This window comes from Pteronotus mesoamericanus, unplaced genomic scaffold (assembly GCF_021234165.1).
Source record: "Pteronotus mesoamericanus isolate MK-2021 breed Mesoamerican mustached bat unplaced genomic scaffold, CSHL_Meso_final contig_25, whole genome shotgun sequence".
In the NCBI taxonomy this organism is placed as follows: domain Eukaryota; kingdom Metazoa; phylum Chordata; class Mammalia; order Chiroptera; family Mormoopidae; genus Pteronotus; species Pteronotus mesoamericanus.
In genome coordinates, this window is record NW_026555105.1 from 20,528,769 (window position 1) to 20,549,194 (window position 20,426).

At 49.5% G+C, this 20,426-nt stretch overlaps 1 protein-coding gene across 2 annotated transcripts in view; it reads right to left on the reverse strand.

Annotated features, from left to right (window-relative positions):
* HM13 (histocompatibility minor 13) overlaps window positions 1–16,056 on the reverse strand; it is a 38,219-nt gene extending 22,163 nt beyond the window's left edge. The window contains exons 1-3 of one of the 2 annotated variants that reach the window (XM_054573924.1): window positions 15,765–16,056; window positions 7,330–7,428; window positions 2,217–2,299 (exon numbers count right to left, since the gene is read on the reverse strand). In XM_054573924.1, the coding sequence (XP_054429899.1) occupies window positions 2,217–2,299; window positions 7,330–7,428; window positions 15,765–15,947 (365 nt within the window). In that variant the 5' untranslated portion in view covers window positions 15,948–16,056. The remainder of the gene's footprint in view (window positions 1–2,216; window positions 2,300–7,329; window positions 7,429–15,764) is intronic. The other variant, XM_054573923.1, reaches the window with a different exon arrangement.
* Between the last annotated feature and the right edge of the window lie 4,370 nt (window positions 16,057–20,426).

Consider the following 20,426-nt stretch of genomic DNA (forward strand, 5'->3'; position numbering starts at 1 on the left):
TTTTAATCACTCACAAATTTTACCATGTGCAGTTTTAGTTGCTGATGGTTCTATTTTGTTGGTAATTTCTACCAGTAAAAATTATGAATTTGTTAAAAGGCAGATGAACAACTGTTTCTTAGCTAATCCATGACAAATTTCGGATAGTGTTTCTCACTTGTTGTACTAAAGGAAAAAAAATGTCTCTGGTGTCAAAATGATACAGGTTCAAAAATATTCTGCTTGGGCAGTTGGATGGCGCTCTCTTGCAGAGTCGCTGAGATAAAAGTGACATAACCAATGCCCCAGCACACGGCCTACCAGCGGCTTTCAAGATATGTTGGGTTCTTTCACTCTGTGATGGTGGTTGGGCTGTGGGGACGGGGAGGGGTCTCAGGCCTCTCAGAGATGCTGGGGTGGAATAAGCGAGAGCTGGAGTCGGGGCTGGGGTGGGGAAGATCCTGATCGGGAGAGGAAAGGCTGGGCCCCAGGGCCTGGCAGTGACTTCCGGGGCCCTACCCTACCCTGGGTCCATCAGGAAGGCAGAGGTCTGTCTTTGGGGAAGGGTGGTTGGGGCCTGTCACTATCTTGCTAGGGCAAAGCACAGAGGTGCCTTTGATTTTGTTGGATGGGAGCTGGACTAGAACTCTCCCAAGGTGGCTAGACTGAGGGTAGGTGTAGCTGAACAACACAGAACTCAGTCCAAAGGCAATTCAAGTTCCAGCTGTGACCTTGGGCCAGCAGCTCACTCATCACATGCTTGGCACTGTGCTCAGGTCTGTAACGTGTCTAGATCTGTCCCACGTCCCTACCAGGGGGGTGCTTGGAGGATCTCCATCTTATAAGTGAAAAAGCTGGTGCTCAGAGAGCTGGAGTCACTTCACGAATTATGGAGCCGGCTGAGCCAGGACTTGGTTCCAGGGCCATCTGCCTCTCGAGCTCACGCTCCTGGCTAACACTGCCTGCCGGCGTGCCTGGAAGAATGACAACAAACTCACCTTGGCTTTCAATGCCTTTGTGAGCTGACCCCGCTCTTTCTTCCTAGATTTCTCTCTAATTGCTATGGGAAGACTCTGACTGCCCCCTCCACATGCACAGACCCCCCAGCTCCTGACCTCTCTCTGTCACACTCCCTGCAGGTTTCCTACCCTTCCAAGCTGTGCTCCTTCATTGCGGGAACTTTCCTTGGTCTGCTGGCCACTCAAGGTCTATGAGTTGTTCTCAGGCCGAGGCTGTACCACTTCAAGGGGCCAGACGGAGACAGATGGGGATGCCTCCGCAGTTGGGCTGGGGGCACAGCCTCCATTTGGTTAAGTGGGCTAGGGATGCCCAATGTTTACAATGCACAGAGAACGGGCATGTCCACAATGCCAACGGCAGTCCTGAGGATCGCTGGCCTAGGTCCTCCATTTCCACTGAGCTGACGCAGGATGTGGCAATGTGACCAGGTGAGAGTGGGAAAAAGGATGGGTCCTAGGGCCGCACAGACCTGGGTTTGAACCTTGGCTCTGCTGCTTATCAGCTGTGTGATCTTAGCAAATTTGTTAACCTCTATGAGCTTTATTTTCCAAGTGTAACACAGGATTCAAAGCAAAAGCTAGCCTAATAAGGTTATCTGGCAGGTTAATGCATGATAATAATGACAAGAGGTGGCAGTTATTGAGCACATTGAATACCAGATACTGTGCTAAATGCTTTCCATATGACCCATGAGGAAAGGCACTAATATTTTCCTCCACATTCAGGTGAGGAAATTGAGGCCAGAGAGATTAAGTAACTTGCCCAAAGTCACAGGGCTATTGAATGGCAGAGTCTGGTAGTCAAATTCCAGAGCCCGCACTCCTAACCCCTCACTGCACCGCCTCCTCTCATGAACTAAGATCACATGTGAGGGGCCTCGCACAGGGCTTGGCGCAGCGGGCTGTGACACGTGGCAGGGGGCGTGGGTACCACTCAGCTCAGTCCTGTGACAAGCAGTGTGACATTCCTGTTCACAAATCTTACTTTCCCAACAACCAGGGGGCACTTATTACTCCCTGTAATACAACCGTGGTCCAGAGAGGTTACGGTTCTTGTCCTAGGTCACCCACGGTGTGACACAGAGGAAAGGTTCCCTTGGGTTTTACAGCCAGGATTCCAACCTGGCTCTGAATGATGCCAAAGGTCAAGTTCTCATCCAGGACCCTGTACTGGCTCCTGGAAAAGCTGCTTCAAAGGCTGCAGAGGTGCCTTCTGACCTGATGGTGTGGGACAGGGCCAGGATTCCCAGCACGAAGAAATACATGGACAGCAAGAGGTTGATGTACTCCTGGGAGAATATCTGACAGAAATACAAAGAGAAACAGGAAGTCAGGGTTGTGGGTGGCTGTGAGGAAACCAGAGTCCCCACTTCTCTTTGGGAGGTCGGTCGCACCCCTCCAGAGCTGGGGAACAGTGTCAGGAAGAATCTCTGACAGCACTAGAGGCCTTCTAGCTTCTGTGGCTATGGGGGAAAGGAGAGGACCACCGGACGCACCTCCCAAAGGAGTCGGTGGGCTAGTGCTTGGTGGCTCCGTTACCTGGACACAGGTAATACTGTGGCTCTGTCCAGAGTCCTGCACGGGGACCGTGGGGGAGGGGAGTCTGGATTTCAGAGTCCCAGGGTAGCTGTCTGGATGCGGGGACATACTCTTCACAGTGTCCTCCTCCAAGGCCCCGAGCATGCTGGCTGCAGGTCATCTGCACCCCGCCCCACTCTCCGCATCCTGCTCTTCTGGACAACTCCTCCCACGGTGACAGCTGGAAGGTATGACAGCCAGCCCTGACAGCTGCTTCTTGGTGTTACGGTATATTGTTAGGGAACACTCGCGGTGCTCCAGAGCCGTCACCTGTTACGAATTCTAGACTTTGGGAAGGCTCTGCCATGCTCTGCCACGTTCACTGCACGGTCTTCTCACTTTGTTGTTACGAGAGTCTCTAACTGGGAGGCAATAAGGTGCTGTTGGCTGGGCCACCGGGACACTGGGCACTCTCAAGAAGGGCTGTTCAGGAATCTGTTTAAATCTGCCCCACTGATCACGCTGCTCCTCTGCTTAAAGCCTCTCAGCAGCTTCCCTCTGCTCTCACAGCTCAAGGTCTCGCCCTCGCCCGGCCTCCCAGGCCCGCGTGGTGACCGCTGCAGGCCTCCTCGGCTGCAGCTCACGCCACGTGCAGCTCTCGCCCTCCGTGCTGCCTGGGTGCCTCCTCTCTTCACCTCGGCCAACCCCACTCACCACTCTTCCACTCTCAGCTCAGAACAGCTTTCCTCGCCATGACAAGGAGATCCCTCATGAACTCAGCTCACGTTTACTGCCTACTGCGTGCAGGGCATTATGCTAACCGATGGGGATTCAGCACGGACTAAGGCAGAAAAGTCCCTGCCTTCACGGAGTTCATGTGCCAGTGAGGGAAAAGGAATCTCCAAAGAAATGAATATGCACAATATTGTCAGGTGGTGATGGGTGCCAAGAAGAAGAGCAAGCAGGGCAAGCAGATGGAGAAGCAGGGAGAGTTGCTGTTTAGACAGGGGGCCAGGGAAGCCCCCAACAGGACACTTCATTCAGGACAGAACCCTCAACGAAGGGAGCAGCGGTGAGGGTGTCTGGGGGAGGAGCCTCTGAGGCAGAGGAAGGGGTGAGTGCAAAGGTCCTCAGGTGGGCACGGCCCCATGTGCGCAAGGGCCAGTGAGGGCCCGAGGCTGGAGCTGAGAGAGCAAAGGGAGGGTATCAGGAGATGAGGCCGGGAAGGTTGAGGGGAGACAGACCCTGCGGTGGCGTGGACAGGCTGTAGGTTCATCTGGGTGAGACAGGCTGGACCTGGGCGGCTACGATGTGATGGCCGGGGGGCTCTGTCTGCTGCTGTGTGGGAGACAGGCTGCAGGGTGAAGGTGGACGCAAAGGCCAGTGAGGAGGGCGCTGCAAAATCCAGCAGAGGGAGGGTGGTGCCCTGGGCTGGGAAGGAGGAAAGTGCCGAGCAGCGGTCAGATTCCAGATCTGGCTGGGACTGGAGATGCAGGAGGTGCCAAGGGGCTGGCTCTGAGGCCTGAGGAGGAGCAGGGAGCAAGATGGCTCCCAGGGTGTCTGGCTGAGCAGTGCGGTGAGGGGTGGTGCCGCTGTCTAATATGGGGGGTCTGGGCAGGAGCAGTGGTTCACTCCAGGATGGTTTTTCCTTCTTTTCTGGTGCTACACGTTCTGCCTTCATAGCTCTTCCCAAGACTGTGACTTCCCATTCATCTACATCATTATTTAATGAGTGTGTGTCTCCACCACTGAACACAAAACTCCTTGAGGGTAGGGATGGGCTGGCTGTTTTTCTCACTCTGGTGTCCCCAGAGCCCAGCACAGGGCCTGGTGTGTAGCAAGTGCTCAATAAACGAGTGAATGAACGGATGAGCAAATCAATGGCCTATTCTATGAATGTTATGAGAAAAAGGCCTCTGAATATAGGCATGTGGGTTGTGTTTTATTTATGATGATGCGGGGTACCTCTCACACGGTGTGTTTGCAATGTGGGCTCTAGTTCTCTCTGGCCGCACCTTTGAGTTTCTGGTTGGCCTGACTATGTGCACCAAGTCTTGCTTTCTTTGTGCCCTGGCTGCTAGAAAGTTTAATTTTTATGAGCTACCTCAAAGCACTCAGTTTTAGATGAGAGGGGATAAAGTAAATTTTATGACCTTAAGAAATGTTACAAACTCCAGTGCTCCACTCGGGAGGAGAGGAGGAAAGGGGCTGCGTGACAGCCACCGTCAGGTAAGCCAACCAACCAGCCGTCAGCCTGGAGCTCAGGAGGAAGCTGGTGGCCGTGTTGTCCAGGCAGCTGCCTTTCCGAAATGCCAACGTGCACATTCCGAGACATGGGGAAGAGGTATGCTGTGTCCTCTGGCACAAGGCAGGCTGGGCAGGGGAGGAGGACAGGCTGAGGAATAGGCACCCAGTGCCATAAATAAAAACGCGCATACCCTCTGCTGCCAGACATTCCTCTCTGGGGAATCCAGCCTAAGGAAGGAACCCTAAATACTGAAAATGTTAGACGGTCTTGAGGCAAGGGCATGGATGTGTATTCTTGCAATTAGCATAGCAAGGGCTTGAGAAATAAATATCTGCTGACAGCCAAGTCAAAGACAATAGGCTAAATGTACACATGGCCACAGAAAGATCTCAAAAGCACAGGGGAAAGAAAAAGGAAACAGAGGGGATGCGTTGCACACTTCTATTTATGGAAGCTGGACCCTCATTCAATACACACAGATGCACCAGCACCATGTATTTTACAAGGAGACACACATCTATGGACACGGATCAAACCACTGGAGCAGGTGCCTCTGGCACAGAGGGAAATGGAGGTGAAAAATGGAGGTGGTAGAGAGGAAAAATAAGGACATGGAATGATGAGTGTGTGTTATGAACCAAAGCATTTGGTAAAGTCAACTCTTCACCTGAGGTCCAGGAAAAAAAGTAAAGAACAACCAATGAATACCTAATGTTACTCGATGCACTCTTACTTATTTACTTATATTTAATATTTTATTTAATTATTTTTAGAGAGAGGGGAAAGGAGGGAGAAAGAAGGAGAGAAAGATCGATGTGTGAGAGAAACACTGATCAGTTGCCTCTCACATGCCCCCAACCAGGGACCTGGCCCACAACCCAGGCATGTGCCCTGACTGGGAATCAAGCCTGCGACCTTTTGATCTGCAGGTTGGCGCTCAGTCCACTGAGCCACATGAGCCAGGGCTGCACTCTTATTTACTGATAAGAGTAAAAATCAGAATGATTTTTTTTTTTCTGTTTAAAGTGAGGGGGATGATGTAAGTCAACTATGGTTTATCTGTTTGGAGGGGTATATTGAAACCATTAAAACGAGTAGTCCTGATCCAACAATGAAGGAGAAATGGAACAGGAAACAGGCATTAGCAATTATATTTTTGACTCATTTGCAGACTGGTAAAAACAGAGAATCTGGATGCTACCCCATGCAGGTGAGAATCCAGGGGAGCCAGCACGCTTGTGACTGTTGGAGGGGATGTAAGCTGGTATAATCTCTTTGGAGGGATGTGGCACTATATATATCCAAATAACCAAAAGGGATGCTACTCAACCTAGTGATCCTACTGCAGATACACTTGGAAACATGAGCAGCGGCCGCGCGCGCCTGACGATGTTCCTGGCAGCACTGCTGTGATGCCCAACACGGAATGCCCCCCCAGGGCACAGGTGTAACACAGAACCACAAGCGGCTGTTAAAAAGAATGAGGTAGATTTAACTGGCTTGATTCAAAAATACCTCCGTGGTACAAGTTGTCTGTTTCAGACATGTACTCATTTTGAAATTTGAACATAAATGGAGCTCTATACATAAAAATTCACAGGAAGCTTTACTGAGGACAGGATTATGGCTCATCTCCATCTTTCCTTAGATTGAAAAAACATTTCAGCCATGTGCACAACATTTTTAAAATGTAAAATAAAGGTTGTCCTTGTGGAATTTTACTTGATCAGGAAAAAAGTGTTCGCGATGTACTATTAAAAAAGAAAAGACATATGACACTACTGTTAAAATGATTATTATAATTATGTTAAAATATGCTTATTAAAAGCCCGAAAGGAGACGGGCCAAAATGTCAAAAGAGATTATCTTTGTGTATTTTTCCTTCCCTTGATATTTTCCCCTCCTTTTCGTTTTCTGTGTATATGATGTTTATAATTAAAAAATAAGACGTTATTTTTTAACATTAAAAAAAAAGTTTAAGGAGAGTTTGCAGTAACATGAGGAAATGTTAATGATGTTATTAATGGGAAGTGAAAAAAAGCAGCTACAAAACCGAATACACCACGTGGTCACAGCTACAGCAAAACCATGCACGGGGAGAAAGAGTGGAAGGACACACCTCCAAAGGGAATCTGTGACTGTCCCTGGTAGTGGGGTTTTGGATGACTGCTGTTTTTCCCTTTTTACTTTTCTGTGTTTTCCAGGTTTTCAACACTGAGCCTGCGTAACTTTTATTGGGAAAATAAACCTCGATAAATTAAAAAAAAAAAAAAAGCAATTAGTATGGCAGAGGTATGTCTGAGACACAAGCTATACCCCATCCCAGCACAGAGAGAACCACGAAACCAACGGGCATCACGAAAGCAAAATGAAGAGCTAAGAAGATTGGGGGTGGAGCGTCCCAACACCAGCAGCGGTGCTCTCTGGGTAGTGGGTCTAGGGATGAATTGTTAGGATTCTTTTCCTGCTATTTGCTATAAATGAACATGCATGTCTCCTGTGATGGAAAAAAATAAAACAAAAAGTTACTGAAACCAAATGACACAACAGGTGGCGAAGACTTACTTTGAAAAAGAGGTAGAGCCCCAAGAGTGTACAGCTGGCGATGATGGGGAAGCGGGCGGCGTCCCGGCTGGTGATCGTCTCGGGCACGTCCGAGGCATTCTGCGGGAAGGAACGGAGGTGTCCGCTGAGCAGGGCTGTGATTCTGGCCTCCCAGGGACGGACACTGGTGAGGATATGATGTCCCAGTAGCTCCACCCCCTCTCAGCCCCAGTTCAATTAGGTGCCTCAGGGGTCCTAAGCTTTCTTTTCTTTTTAAAAAATTTTAAGAGTGGAAGGGAGGGAGAGAAACATCAACATGTGGTTGCCTCTTATATGCCCACAACTTGGGACCTGGCCTGCAACCCAGGCATGTGCCCTGGCTAATCGAACTGGCAACCCTTTGGTTCATAGGCCAGCACTCAATCCACTGAGCCACACCAGCCAGGACTGGGATCCCATGTTTTCTCATATCAAGGCTTTGTTAATGTTGTCCCCTCTGGCAAGGGTGCTGCCCAACCACCCTGGGGCTCTGATCCTACTATTTTGCCATTGAGTATATTCAGACCCCAACAGGGAAGGTCCAGGGAGGACCTAATGTGTGTGTGGCATAACTAGGGAGAAAAGCTATGGCAAAGACAGTCATGATATGTAATAACTGAAAAATAACCAACCCACCCTGGAAGCTGGTGACAACAGAGTTGCCCTGGAACTCATGAGAACTCTTTCCAACTTTCTTATGGCTTAGCTAAGAGATAAATATGACTAATTTTTTATCCAGTAGGTAGTGAATACTGAGTGGAAATAAACTAACAACAAACAAAACTGACAATGGCTGAACCTGCAGAGGGGAAGGTACCAACAGTGAGAAGCAAGTCTTGACAACACTTAAAGCCTAAGAAATTTGGGAAATCTGCATCTGGTAAGAGTGAAAGCCATAATTAAATTTGCAATGGTAGATGCTATGGTTGGCAAGAATGTGGTCTGGGTAAAGGGCTGGCAGAGGACAAATATTTACATGAAAAAGAACTGGATGCAATCAAAATAATTTCAGTACGACGACTATGGGAAAAGTTGCAAATGGACTAATAGTGCAACACAGGAATTAAACATAGGAATTCTTCATAGAATTCATACCGAAAGACTTCCTAGTGAAAATCCATCAGTAGTAATATATTAAAAACACAGAGCGAAAAGCTTTCAGGATCACAATGTTCTCCACGCCCTCTGCTGGGCAAAACCCTCAGTCCTCAAGGACCCAGCGAGCATCACCGCCACGAAGCTTTTCCAGACTCCCGCGCTGGGATAAGCCTACTTCACAGCTGCGATTCTCGCTGCATTGTATGTCTAATTCTGTTTTATATTATAGCTACCGAAAGTCCTAGCAACACCAGATTAGACTTCTGCTCATGCCAAAGAGAAGTTCTCTCCACAAGAGCCACAGACCCAGCACAGTGCCCGAGAGGCCACCACCACGTCCATCCCGTGAATCTGCATCGCCAAGAGAGGGGATCATGTTCAGCTGCAGAGTCTCATTAATATTATGGCTCACAGCTGCCTCTTAAAAACCCACAGGACAAAACAAGCTAAGGGGGAGGCTGTCTGGAGAGGAAGATTTTGGCCAAAGGGAGGCCAACCACGATGGAAGGTGGCAGAGGGGGAAGGCGGTGGGGGCATAGAGCAGGAAGCCCATCAAATGATCACTAGGAGATGGAGAGGTGGGGAACTGGGTACATGTCTTCTGATTGTGTACAAACTGGTCCAGCCTTTTGGGGAGGACAACTTGGCGGGTGTGTCAAACCGTAACCTGCACATGCTCCAGGTACAAAGATATTCACAGAACAGGAACTACACATGGCTCGTAATCATGGAAAAATGTTCACCCTCACTCTTAATAACACTCAAATTACGGTATACTGCGATTCCATTTTTCACCATCAGAAAGGCAAAAATCCACGTATGATACTGCGTGAGCTGGTCAGGCTGTGGGGAACACAGGTGCTGGCCCGCACTGTGGACAGGAGGGTACACAGGTCTGGTTGTAGAGAGCACGCTGGCAATAGCTATCAAAATCACAAAATCACAAATGCACATTCCCTTTGACCAAGGAACTCTTCTGGGAATTTTTCCTCCAGATATAACTCATACTCATGCAAAATGATACATATAAAGCATGGCCAACGTGTTCACTGCTCTCTTAATGGCTTGCTGGGTGACTAGAGACAAATCATTTACTCATCTGTCAAACACATGACAAGCTCTACTTTTACTTACATCTAAAAGGGCCGAGGAGCTTACACCGAATGAGATGGGATGTCAAAGGGTTAGAAAACTGCGAAGTGTTGTGACCATACGGGGAGCTGGGGAGCTGTGATTATCCGGGAGGCCAGCTCCCTGCGGCCCGTACGCAGGGCCAGGAGGCCCAGGCACAGCAGCTCCAGAGGCGGCTCGGTGGGAGTCGCTCTCGGGCAGCTTTGCTGCGGGGCGGCGGCGGGGTGGCAGAGCAACGCTGACACTGAGCGGCAGGGTTACCCTCCTCCCCTTTCCTCTCCCAGCCCTTGGTTTCTATTTTGGCAGGAGTGTGCTGGGGGCTTGGGCAAGTTCCTCACCCCCTACAGGTACCTCCACAAATCCTGTTTCCTGTGCAGCAATAGTGCGAGCACAAAAAACAAACATGAAAACAAACCCCCAAAACTAGCTCCTGACTTTGAAGAGTTCACAGGCAGGCAGGCCAGGACCTTGACAGTAAACAGAATATGACAATACACTGTGACACATGACAAAATAAGACACGTATACTGGTGTGATACATGGCACGAGTGCCAAATGGCTGAGAGAGGGCTCTGACGTCAGAAAGGCCAGTCTGCCTCCTCGGCAGTGGGGCCTTGGGAGCGCTCCTCTCTCGGGGCCTCAATTTCCTCAGCTCTAATAGGAGTTGCCAAGAGGCTATGATTTTTGCACTGGAAGTATTTAGTGCTGTGCCTTGAACACGTCATTCAAGCTGTATAAATGATTTGTGTTAATACTATTGTATACAAGGAAACCATGAGAAAGCAAACAGGACATACTTCTGCATGGAGGTTAGGGAGTGTCAGAGGTGTGTGGAGCAGATGCCACTTAAGCAAGGCTTTGAAGGCCAAGTCTTCAAAGATGTGAAAGTATATAGGGGACTCTGGCTTCACCTACTAATCAATGTTAGGGCTCATCTCCACACATAGCCCAGTACCCTGGGCAGAAGAGGCTTAACATATCTGATGACAAACCAAGGCTGAACAGATGCTCCACCATACAAAGGAATCAGGTCTCCTCCGTGGGTGGCTGTTATAAATACCTCATGCTGTAATGTTGAGTCAGAATGGGAGACCTGCGACCCGACTGTCAATGCTAGTAACAAGGGTAACATTTACTGAGAGCTTTCTAGGGGCCAAGCACTGTTCTAGGTGCTTTACATGATTTCATCCTCTCAAAAGCCCTACAAAGCAGGTACTTTCAGTTGCTCCATTTTATAGACGAGAAAACTGAGGCTCAGAGAAGCGCGTAACTTGCTTTAAGGTCACACAGCTGGCAAGTGGCAGAGCCAGGATTCACACTGAGGCCATCTGGTTCCAGAGCCCAACCTCTTGGCTACAACTTCCTAGACTCCCTCTACCTTTCCTATCTGGAAAATTCTGCTGGAGAGTTGTGACAGGGTGCTCAGGGAGCCTGAGGCCTTCCTGACGGACAGACTCCTGACAACAGAACCGTTCATCTTCATAGTTACAAAAATACTAAATGTTGTTAGGATTCTCTCCTAATTCAATTTGGATTATTTTTTAAACCAGATGCTCCTATGCAAACGCAATTGCTTCTGACACACTAAGTGTAATCAGAGAGTGGGCGGAAGCTGACACAAACAGCAGAAATAAATTTAGCTTCCAGTGACACTCTGGATGTTCGCTTATCAGGGCGGAAGCAAAAGCAGTGAGGGAAGACAGACGTCAGGCTTTAAGCCATTGGTTCAGCGCGAGCGCTGGGAGCGCTGCTTCCAGGCCATGCCCTAGAAACGCTCTGGCATTTGTGGACTATTCTGTTACTCTGTCGCTCCAGCTGGGGATCCCAGGGTGTCCTCTCCTTACCACGACGTTTGCTCATTCACCCCACCGCAATTCTGCTTCCGAAGCGTTTCCTGAACCAACCCCCACCCCCATCCTTTGACCCCGCCCACCTCACCAGCCTCCTTTCTCTCCCTCCTGTCTGTTACTGCCCTGCCAGGAGCATCTTCTGAAGCTTAGAACTGATTGTATCATGCACCTGCTCAAAAATCTCTGGAGAATGAGCTATTAGGCAGCCACTACACAGGAATTGAGGTCACTGCAGGTAGGAGTGTAAACTGATACATGCCCCATAGTGAATAATTTGGAATAGTTAAAACACTCACATTGCCTTTGACCCAGTAAATCAATTTCAAGGAATTTATCCTACAAATACACAGACAAGTGTGAAAGAACTGTACGAGACTAATTTCAGCATGGCTCATAACAATGAAAGACTGGCACGACCTAAATGACCAGCAGGAGACTCTAAGTCAGTATTCTCACAATTGAGCACACATCAGAGTCACCAGGAAGACGTGTGAAAACAGACTGCTGGGCCCACCTGAGTTTCTCATTCAGATTTTGCATTTCTCACAAGTTCCCAAGGGATGCTGATGCTGCTGGTCCAGGCGTCACACTTTGGGGGCACAGGTGGGACACCGAACAGCTATCAGAGAAGAACATGACCACTCCATAAGTACTGACATATTTATTGCCAACATACATTTGATGAAAAAAAGAAAGGTGCAAAAAAGAAGTGTATATATAACAAAATATAACAGTTATCTAGCAAAAGTGGGGAAAAGCGTGTTTATTTACTTGTAAAGGTGCAGAATCTCTTGGACGGTTATCCAAGAGACGGATCACAGTGTCTGCCTCCGGGGAGGGACTGGGCAGCTGGGGTGGGAGGAAGACTCACTGCGCACCCCTCTGTTCTTCCGGAATTCCGTACCACGGGCGTGCATTACCCACCCTCCCTGCTATAAAACAACGAGGTAGGTCCTCATGTACTGACGTAGGAAAACGACCAAGACATTGTTAAAGAAAAAAAAAAAGAATCAAACTGCAGAGCACTATGCCCTATAAAGCCTCATTTTTATAAAAATAAACTTACATATGGATATACACGCAAGCACATGCATATGTTTGTATAAACACAGAAAAAGTTCTGGAAGGTTACACGCCAAACAGCTAACTGGGTTACTTCCAAGGAGCGGAAGTAACTGAGGAGGCTTTTCCTTTAAACTTCTGCACAGTTTGATTTTTTCCAAGTGCAAGTGTGTAGTAATTTTGTAACTATGTGGATAAACTGTTGCATTGCCTTCGGGGAATCAGTACCTCAGAAAGCCCTGAGCCTCTTCTGTCCCTCCATCCAAGCCCCTGTCCTGGGCTCCGGTCACACTACGCCCAGCCTCCCTGAATACACCTGTGGTCCAGGGCCTCCCTCTCCTCCTGCTCTGCCTGCTGAACTCTCGCCCGTCCACACAAAGGCTACTGCTGCCAACTCTAGGAGGCACACGAGCATTCCGTTTGGGTGGCTGGTGACACATCTGTTTCTCCTTGGTGACTGAACCCTGTAAGGGCAGGGCTCGGCCCTGGTACCTAGCCCAGCAGCCAGTCCAGTTGGCTGAGGGGCCCCTCTGCATTAAAGGCCAAAAGCCTCTGAAGCAACTGGCTGTGCAGCTATTGCTGGACCTGGGATCTGCTCCTTTCTGGCAACACAAGTCTCTGACAGGGACGGGCACCCTCTAAGGTTACTCCTCCCCTGCTACTTCTTCTTACCACACTCCTGGACACTCCACTTTCTTCTCCCTATGATTTCACAATTCGCACTGCCTGTTATGGACAAGTCAGCCCCAGGGAGAAGTCTGTCCTCGCATGCCCCCTTTCAACTGGCTTTAGGGTTTAACACTGGTGGGAAATCAAAACTCCCGGCCCCCCATGCTGACTTTTCTCTCTCTTTGCCAAATGGCCAGGGAAGCATGACTCAGGGTAGGAAAAGGAAGTCATTTGGCCTGTCCTTTCCCTAGGCCGATACATCATTTGTGTATCATTTAGAGGCACCTATGTATCGAGAACAGCGCCCCAGACTAGGCCTAGGGACACTTGGTTCTGCCCCTAACTGGCAGAGCGATCCTGAGAAGTCATTTCTTTGCCCCCCAGTTTCTTTCTCTGTACAATGGGGATAATAAAGCTGGCTCTGCCTGTCACATGTGGTTGCTGGGAGGATCAACGAGAGGGAAGGCTTTTGTAAACTTTAGACTCCCCCGGCGGTGGGGGGCTGCTGAGGATCAGACCCTTCGCAGCTTCGTGCAGTTTTCCAACCCCTGCCGTCCTGCAGGAGATGCTGAGGCGGGGGCGGGGAGGGCATGTATTTGAGGTGACAGTAGATCTAAAGCTCTCTTCTTTCCAGACCCTCTGCTCCAGCCATATCTTCTTCTGAACTGCTTCACACCCCTGCTTACCTGGTTTTCTCAGTCCCAGAATGTCTCCAGCATCAAGCCTCAGACCCGTCCTGCCCTGTCCTAGGCGTGCTCAGCCTTTCTCTCTAAACCCGGAGCACGAACTGTATTACAATCACAGACCTGGTTATTCCTCCCTCATCCAGAGACCTAAACTCCCTGGTGACAGAGCTCTGACCCGCTCATCTCTGTAGCATCCCTACACATGAGACAAGAGTGGAGGTTCAGGAATCTTTGTTGTCTGGAAGGTGTTTTCTGAAGAGATTAGCGACCCATACGCAGAAGGTGCCGAGGATTACTCAGACAGTTTTGGGAGCCCCTCAGATAAAGAGCCCAGGTCACATATGCTGCCCCTCACCTCCTCTGTTCTGGTCTATTTCACAATTTCTCCCTGCACTGCCTGTCTGCCTGAAAGGCACAGTAGGGAGGCTGAAGGGCGCCTGAATTCTGCTTAGAGGAAGTAGAACAGAAAGGTGAATGGGGCCATCTGGCTCTTCCTGACTACTCCTCTGTGCATCTGACCACAGAGAGCTAGCAGTTGAGGTCTCCAATCTTGGGGAAGGAAGGTGGTAGGCCTCAGCCACTGCTCAAGTTGGGTAATGTTTCGAGAACGCAGGTTTGAGCAGTTTCAAAAGTGGCAGCTGCTTTGTGGGCCAGCCCTCTGTAGGTAATACAGCTTCCGTTTAAGTTCCACTGCAGGTTTGGGGGGTGGGGGGGAGGAGCAGCAGGGGCCTGCAGATCAGGAGGCTGTGCAGGGGGATGGGGATCGGGTGCCAGCAAGTGAGGAGCCACTGGTACAGTGGGCTAGAGAGGCTTAATCTAGGGAAGAAGGATGCGGGGAGGAAGTGGAGAGGTGGAAGGTGCCAGAGTTCTCTTTAGTACCCACAGGGACAGATGCTGAGGAAGGCCAGGGATGGGGTCTGGTCCAGTCTCACCCCAGAGGCCAAAGAGCTCAGTTACTGGCTGGTAGGCCCAGTTTGGTGGTGGCTGTGTTGGGGGGCATAGGAAGAAAGGCTACTCTGTGAGGCAGGTTCATAGCCTGGGGTGGGAACAGGGTTAGGAATTAGAACAGGGTCTGGACTCAAGAGGACAAGACTGGCTGATTGTCAGGGAGAGGAAACCAGCCAGGTAAGGGGTCTGTGCCTGGTTAAAAAGGGAGGCACCAGGGGCCAGGTACTAAGGAACTAGCTGATTGTAATTGGTTCCAGATAGTGAGGTGAAAAACGAGGCTGAGCTGCGGCTATATTCCTCGGTTAATTTTTTTTTTTTTTTTCGTTTTTGAGATGCAGGAGCAAGGGCCTGATCTGAAGCTTCTGGGAGAACACACTACAAGCCATAGGTTCCAGTTAGGCAGGTGTCAGAATCTAGGGATGGGCCTGGATGCTCGAATCTGCCCTGGGGTGAGGCAGCGTTCCTAATGGAGGGATGACACCACATGATACCACTCCCGAGTTCTCAGGACCAGCACCCCATCGGGTGCAGACTGGTGTTAACCCAGGCCTGGGATAGGGCGACTGTCTCAGATGGGATGAACTGCCAGAGCTGAGGGTGGGGCTGGAGTGGCTGGGTCTAGCTGGCTCAGAACAATTAGTGCGGGAATCACAGTGTAAGGGGCGGCTGACAGTGTTATCAGTATGATGTAGAGAGGGAGGGATGTGTCAGGGTCTGGGAGAGGGTAGAAACCGGACCCTATTCGAGGAAGGTGTCCGTAGCTGGTTCGCGAGTCGGAGCCCAGACCTCGGACCACCTAAGGCTGGCCGCGGGATGTGGGCCTGGGACGGGGATGCGGCGATGAGTAAGGCTGGGAAGGGTGAGTGTCAGGGAAAGGAGGTGTCAGCTCCCGCTGGGGCGGGCGGGGGCGAGTCTGTGTCAGCCGCTCCCCGGGAGAGAGGTGGAAAGCACCCAGTTCTGCCGCTGTCCCTACCTTGCCGCGGGCGCAGCGCACCGAGCGCAGGGCGCCGAAGAAGATGGGCAGCAGCGCCATGAGCAGGAGGCTGCCATAGGCCAGCGCGATGCCCTCGGGCGTGGAAGGCGGCCGCGCCGTGCCGTTGGCTGGGCTGCCAGCCTCGGCGCTGCCGTTGTGCGGGTCGCTGAGGGCCGAGTCCATCACCACGCTGCGCTCGGAGTCCGACTCCAGTTCCGGCCACTGCAACACAGTCGCAGAAGGGAAGACGGCAGCAGCGCGGAAAGCCACGTTCCCCTAAAGCAACAGGAAGTGACGTGCCTCTGTCGCCGGCCCGAGCCGCGCAGGCGCGCGCGGTCACGTCTCCCCGCCCGCACGCTCTCCGGAGGCGGCGGAGAGTCCCGGCGGGCGGTTGCTAAGCAACTCGCGGGGAGCGGCCGGGAGAGAAACACCGCACAGCTGCGGTGGGCACGCGTCCGGAGGGAGTCCTGAGGATCCTAGTCCCAATCCACTTGCCTCCTCAATCTTAGGCTGCCGCACAGATCCTCAGCCTCATCACTAAGAATTTGTTTACTCGTGCATGCAGCCATCCAATATTCCGTCGTTCCTTCACTCCTTAGATATTTGAGGATTCCACTATATGCCAGGCACTGCCCTACGCTCTGAGGACACGGATGAGGAACAATGCAGGCAAAAGCCCGTTCGTACCCTCGTTAGTGTGGTGGCATGGGGATGTTGGGAAGACAATAAATAAAATGAACACAAATAAAATATAAAGCCTATAGGGTGCTAGTGTGTAATTTTATATTACAGAGCATGTTAACGGAGATAAGTAATTTAGAGAGACCTCCCGCTCTGGAAACCTAGTGCACTTCTGTTGATGGCTTGGGCCAGGGTGGTTCCAGGCCAGTTCCACAGGATGAAGTTCAGGTGGCTGGCTCTGCAGATGAGCAGCCCTGCGGGGCTCCCAGGGTATGTGCGTCCAGGGGTAAGGAGAGGGTGTGGATAGGAGTGACCTGGACTTGGGTGCGGGCCCATGCTGTCTGGGGCTCCTGGCTGTGTTGCTGCTGCCCTAGTTAAGAGCTGGAGAAAGCATGCATCAGACAAACTAGAGAAAGTTGCGCCTTGGAGGCACCTTGCACTGGAGAAACTTTGGGCCCAGCAGTGGAGAAGACAACATGATTTCCAGGAGCCCGGAAAGTGAGCCAAACTGGAATCAGGAAGACCCATTCTCTCCCTGTGTCCCTCTAGTAGACTCTACTGAAAAGGCTTAACATATGTCAACTGACAAAAGAGAAATATTTACAAGGCTCAGCTCCGTTAGCACAGAATTGGTAAAAAGTGGATTTAGATCTGAGAGGCAATAAAATGATAAACGGCACAGATGGTCTAAAATCATATGGCTGGCCCAAACTTAGCAGGTGGGGAGGTGCGGCTGGAACGTGGGATCCATGGTGAGGGGAGGCAAAGGCAAGAAGTCAGACTATAAGCGTTTGAATAATAGAGTCATTTGCTTAGTATATTCCAGGCACTGTACTAATAACTTTAGGTGTGTTTTCTTTCACTCCATAACACTTGTAAGGGATGATTGGTCCAATTTTATGGATGAGGAAACTAAGCCTCACAGAAGTAAACTAGCCAGCCCAGGTCATACAGTCAGCAGTGGGAGAGCAGATACTTGAATTCAGGTCTATAAGACTCCAAAGGCTGCTCTTTCCAACACTCCAGCAACATAGAAGGCTAAGGAGTTTGGACCAGAGTAGCTGAGTTCTGGGCAGATGGTGTACACTTTCAGGCTCTGTTTCTCAATAAGCTGGACGTGACCTGAGTGAGTGGGTGAAGGCAGTGTGCCTGATGAATTCATCCATCAATAATTCAAGCCATCGGATTTGCCCAGCAACCAAACCTCATGGCTCCAAGCCTCCTCATCTGAGAGCAAACAATTGGAAATCAGAGACACTCCTGCTTTGCTGCTAGGCTGAGCACTTGATTCAGTTTGGCCTGGGGCTGATCTGGCCATCTCCCTTTACACTCCAGAGTGGGAGATTGTGCATATGACCCAGAGAACTGAGGGGTTGACCCAAGTTCAGAAAGCTCTCATCAGGAGTCGGATTTCTGGCTTAGGGTCTACCTGTCTTGATATTCTCCAGAGATAGGGATAGGACAGTCTGAAGGTGGGTGCCTGAGGCTTTACCTGCCAAAGCCTCTGTAATGAGACTACTTTTCCAGCGGAGATCTGAGCCAAGGTCAAGAACGGAGGTTGTTTAGAGTCTCAGGTAGTTAAATTACCAAATATTTCTTCTAAAGAAATACGCAGCCCTGGCTGGTGTGGTCAGTGGATTGAGTGCCAGCCTAATAACTGGAAGGTCACCGGTTTGGTTCCCAGTCAGGGCACATGCCTGGGTTGTGGGCCAGGTCCCCAGTCTGAGGCATGTGAAAGGCAACTGATGGATGTTTCTCTCTCACATTGATGTTCCTCTCTCTCTCTTTCTCCCCCCTTCCCATTCCTCTCTTTCTAAAAGTAAATAAATATATAAATAAAAATTTTAAAGAAACATGCAATTCTTCCCCACATCTTTTCACTTATTATTGTATTCAATTACTGTGAATAGATTTCCAATTTTCCAATTTTTTTCCTCATGTGTTCACACACATATACACACACACTTGGCACACAATATTACATGCTTAAATAGTTCTGAAAATAAGAAGCAAAGATCATCCAGGGATACTAAAACGATTGAGGGAAAGTTTGTTGTTAAGGAACAGGACATTCATACAGTCTTCATGTGTTACCCCACAGATTACTTATTAATTACAAAAGGAAGATGTTTCCTTTACAATGGAGTGATCTGGTGGGCACTCCATTAACAAAGTGATCCAACTTAGCATTATCACATAGCATGGAACAAAATGGCAAGATGAATGCAATGTGAGGGACACATTACCTGTGTAATCTTGCCAAACGTGTTTAACCTGCATCTACTCATGAGGAAATGTCAGAGAAAAAAAATCAGGATTGTGGCATCCTCTACAAGACAGCTGGCCTGGATACTTAAAAAATGTTGGTGTCATGAAAAAAAAGGGGGAAATCTGAGATTGTTGTAGATGAAAGGAGACTGAACAGAAGTGAAAACCAAATGTCACATATCATCTGTGATTGGGCCTGAATCACAACATTTTTTATAAAGAAAATGTTCAGGCAAGCAGGAAAATATGAATATGGATTGTTAGAATGTGATAATGGTATTGTGGTTCTGTAGGCCCTTTTTAAACCAGGTGTTGTCCCCAGACCAGAAGCATCAGCATCACCTGGGAGCCTATAATCAATGCATAATTTCAGGCTCCCCCTGAGACCTACAAGATATCCAGGTGATCCACACGCACATTTAGTTTAAGAAATGCCACTGTAGAACTTCCTTATTCATAGAAGGTGTATTCTACCTCTTGAGCCTTGGTGCTCCTGGGTTTTTGGTTCTTGTAAGAGAATGGGCTTGAAAGCAGTAAAACTCTGTATGAATGTTTACTGTTCTTTTATCTGTTGAGGTTACAGGGCCTTTAAATATACGTGGTCAATAAATATTTATATGTAAATGAACGAATACATTGTGTCCCTCCACTTACCCTTTTCTCACCCCACTACCCTGGTGAACCCCGAATCATCCCTGAGCCAGAGTCAAATGTCGCCTCCTCAGGGAACCCCGGGGAACTCTTGCATTTCCAGAGGGGAAGAGCCCCAACCAAATGCCATGGTGATTTTCCTGAGGTAGAAGAAACAGGGAGAAACACTGTGACCTCATGCTTCCTTGCATTGGGGCTGGAATCCTCATTTGAGAAAATATTTTTGGAGGCCAAAACAACTTACAGGAATTGTGTCTTTGGCTCTACAACCCTCGAGAAATTCTCAAACAAGTGTACTAGGGGACATGTCCAAGGATTTCCCTAACAATTTCTTTTTGGCTGTTGTTTGTTAGTGGAGAGTTAGAGCAAACCGAGGCGTGCGTCCCTGGGGAACAGGTTGACAAATGTACTGGATGTGCACTGTGGGTGGCAACAGGAAGCATAAACCGAGTGCATGCTCAGTTAGTGCACATCCTGGTTGGGCAGGATGACCACGGCTTCTGCCCTTTGTCCGGGCTTAATTATTGATAGAGCCCCGTGCACTCTTGAAAGTGTACCAGTTTGGATGATAACGTACCATCCCCGTCACAGGTCAGTTCCCTTGAAGCAGAGCCTGAGGTGGGGATTTTTGTTTAAATGATTTTGGGGGAGAGTGTACTTAGAAGTATTACCCGGGAGACCCGAGTTAGGAGGCTCCCCCTCCTCAGTTCTTGTCTTGCTCTCAACAGATGAATTCAGGCAAGAGACAACACATAGTGGAGACGATATATTAAGTTTATCTATGAAATACACTGGCTAAATAGTCAGGTATGGCATGTTTTAAAAGTTCTTGCGGCAAGCCGGGAGAAAATCGCTGCGACGGAGGGATGGGGATGAGCGTGGGAACCGGTAATTAAACCCAAAAAATACGCGGAAGACAGTGACAACAGTCTACTGAGTAGGGACGAATATCATGGACGTGACCCTCTGCTCCTGGCATCTAAAAAAGGAAACCAAAGATCTTTGAAGATTTAAAGACAAAGTTGTCATTTCAGAGTTCCCTTTGTTCTTTGCTGGGCTGAT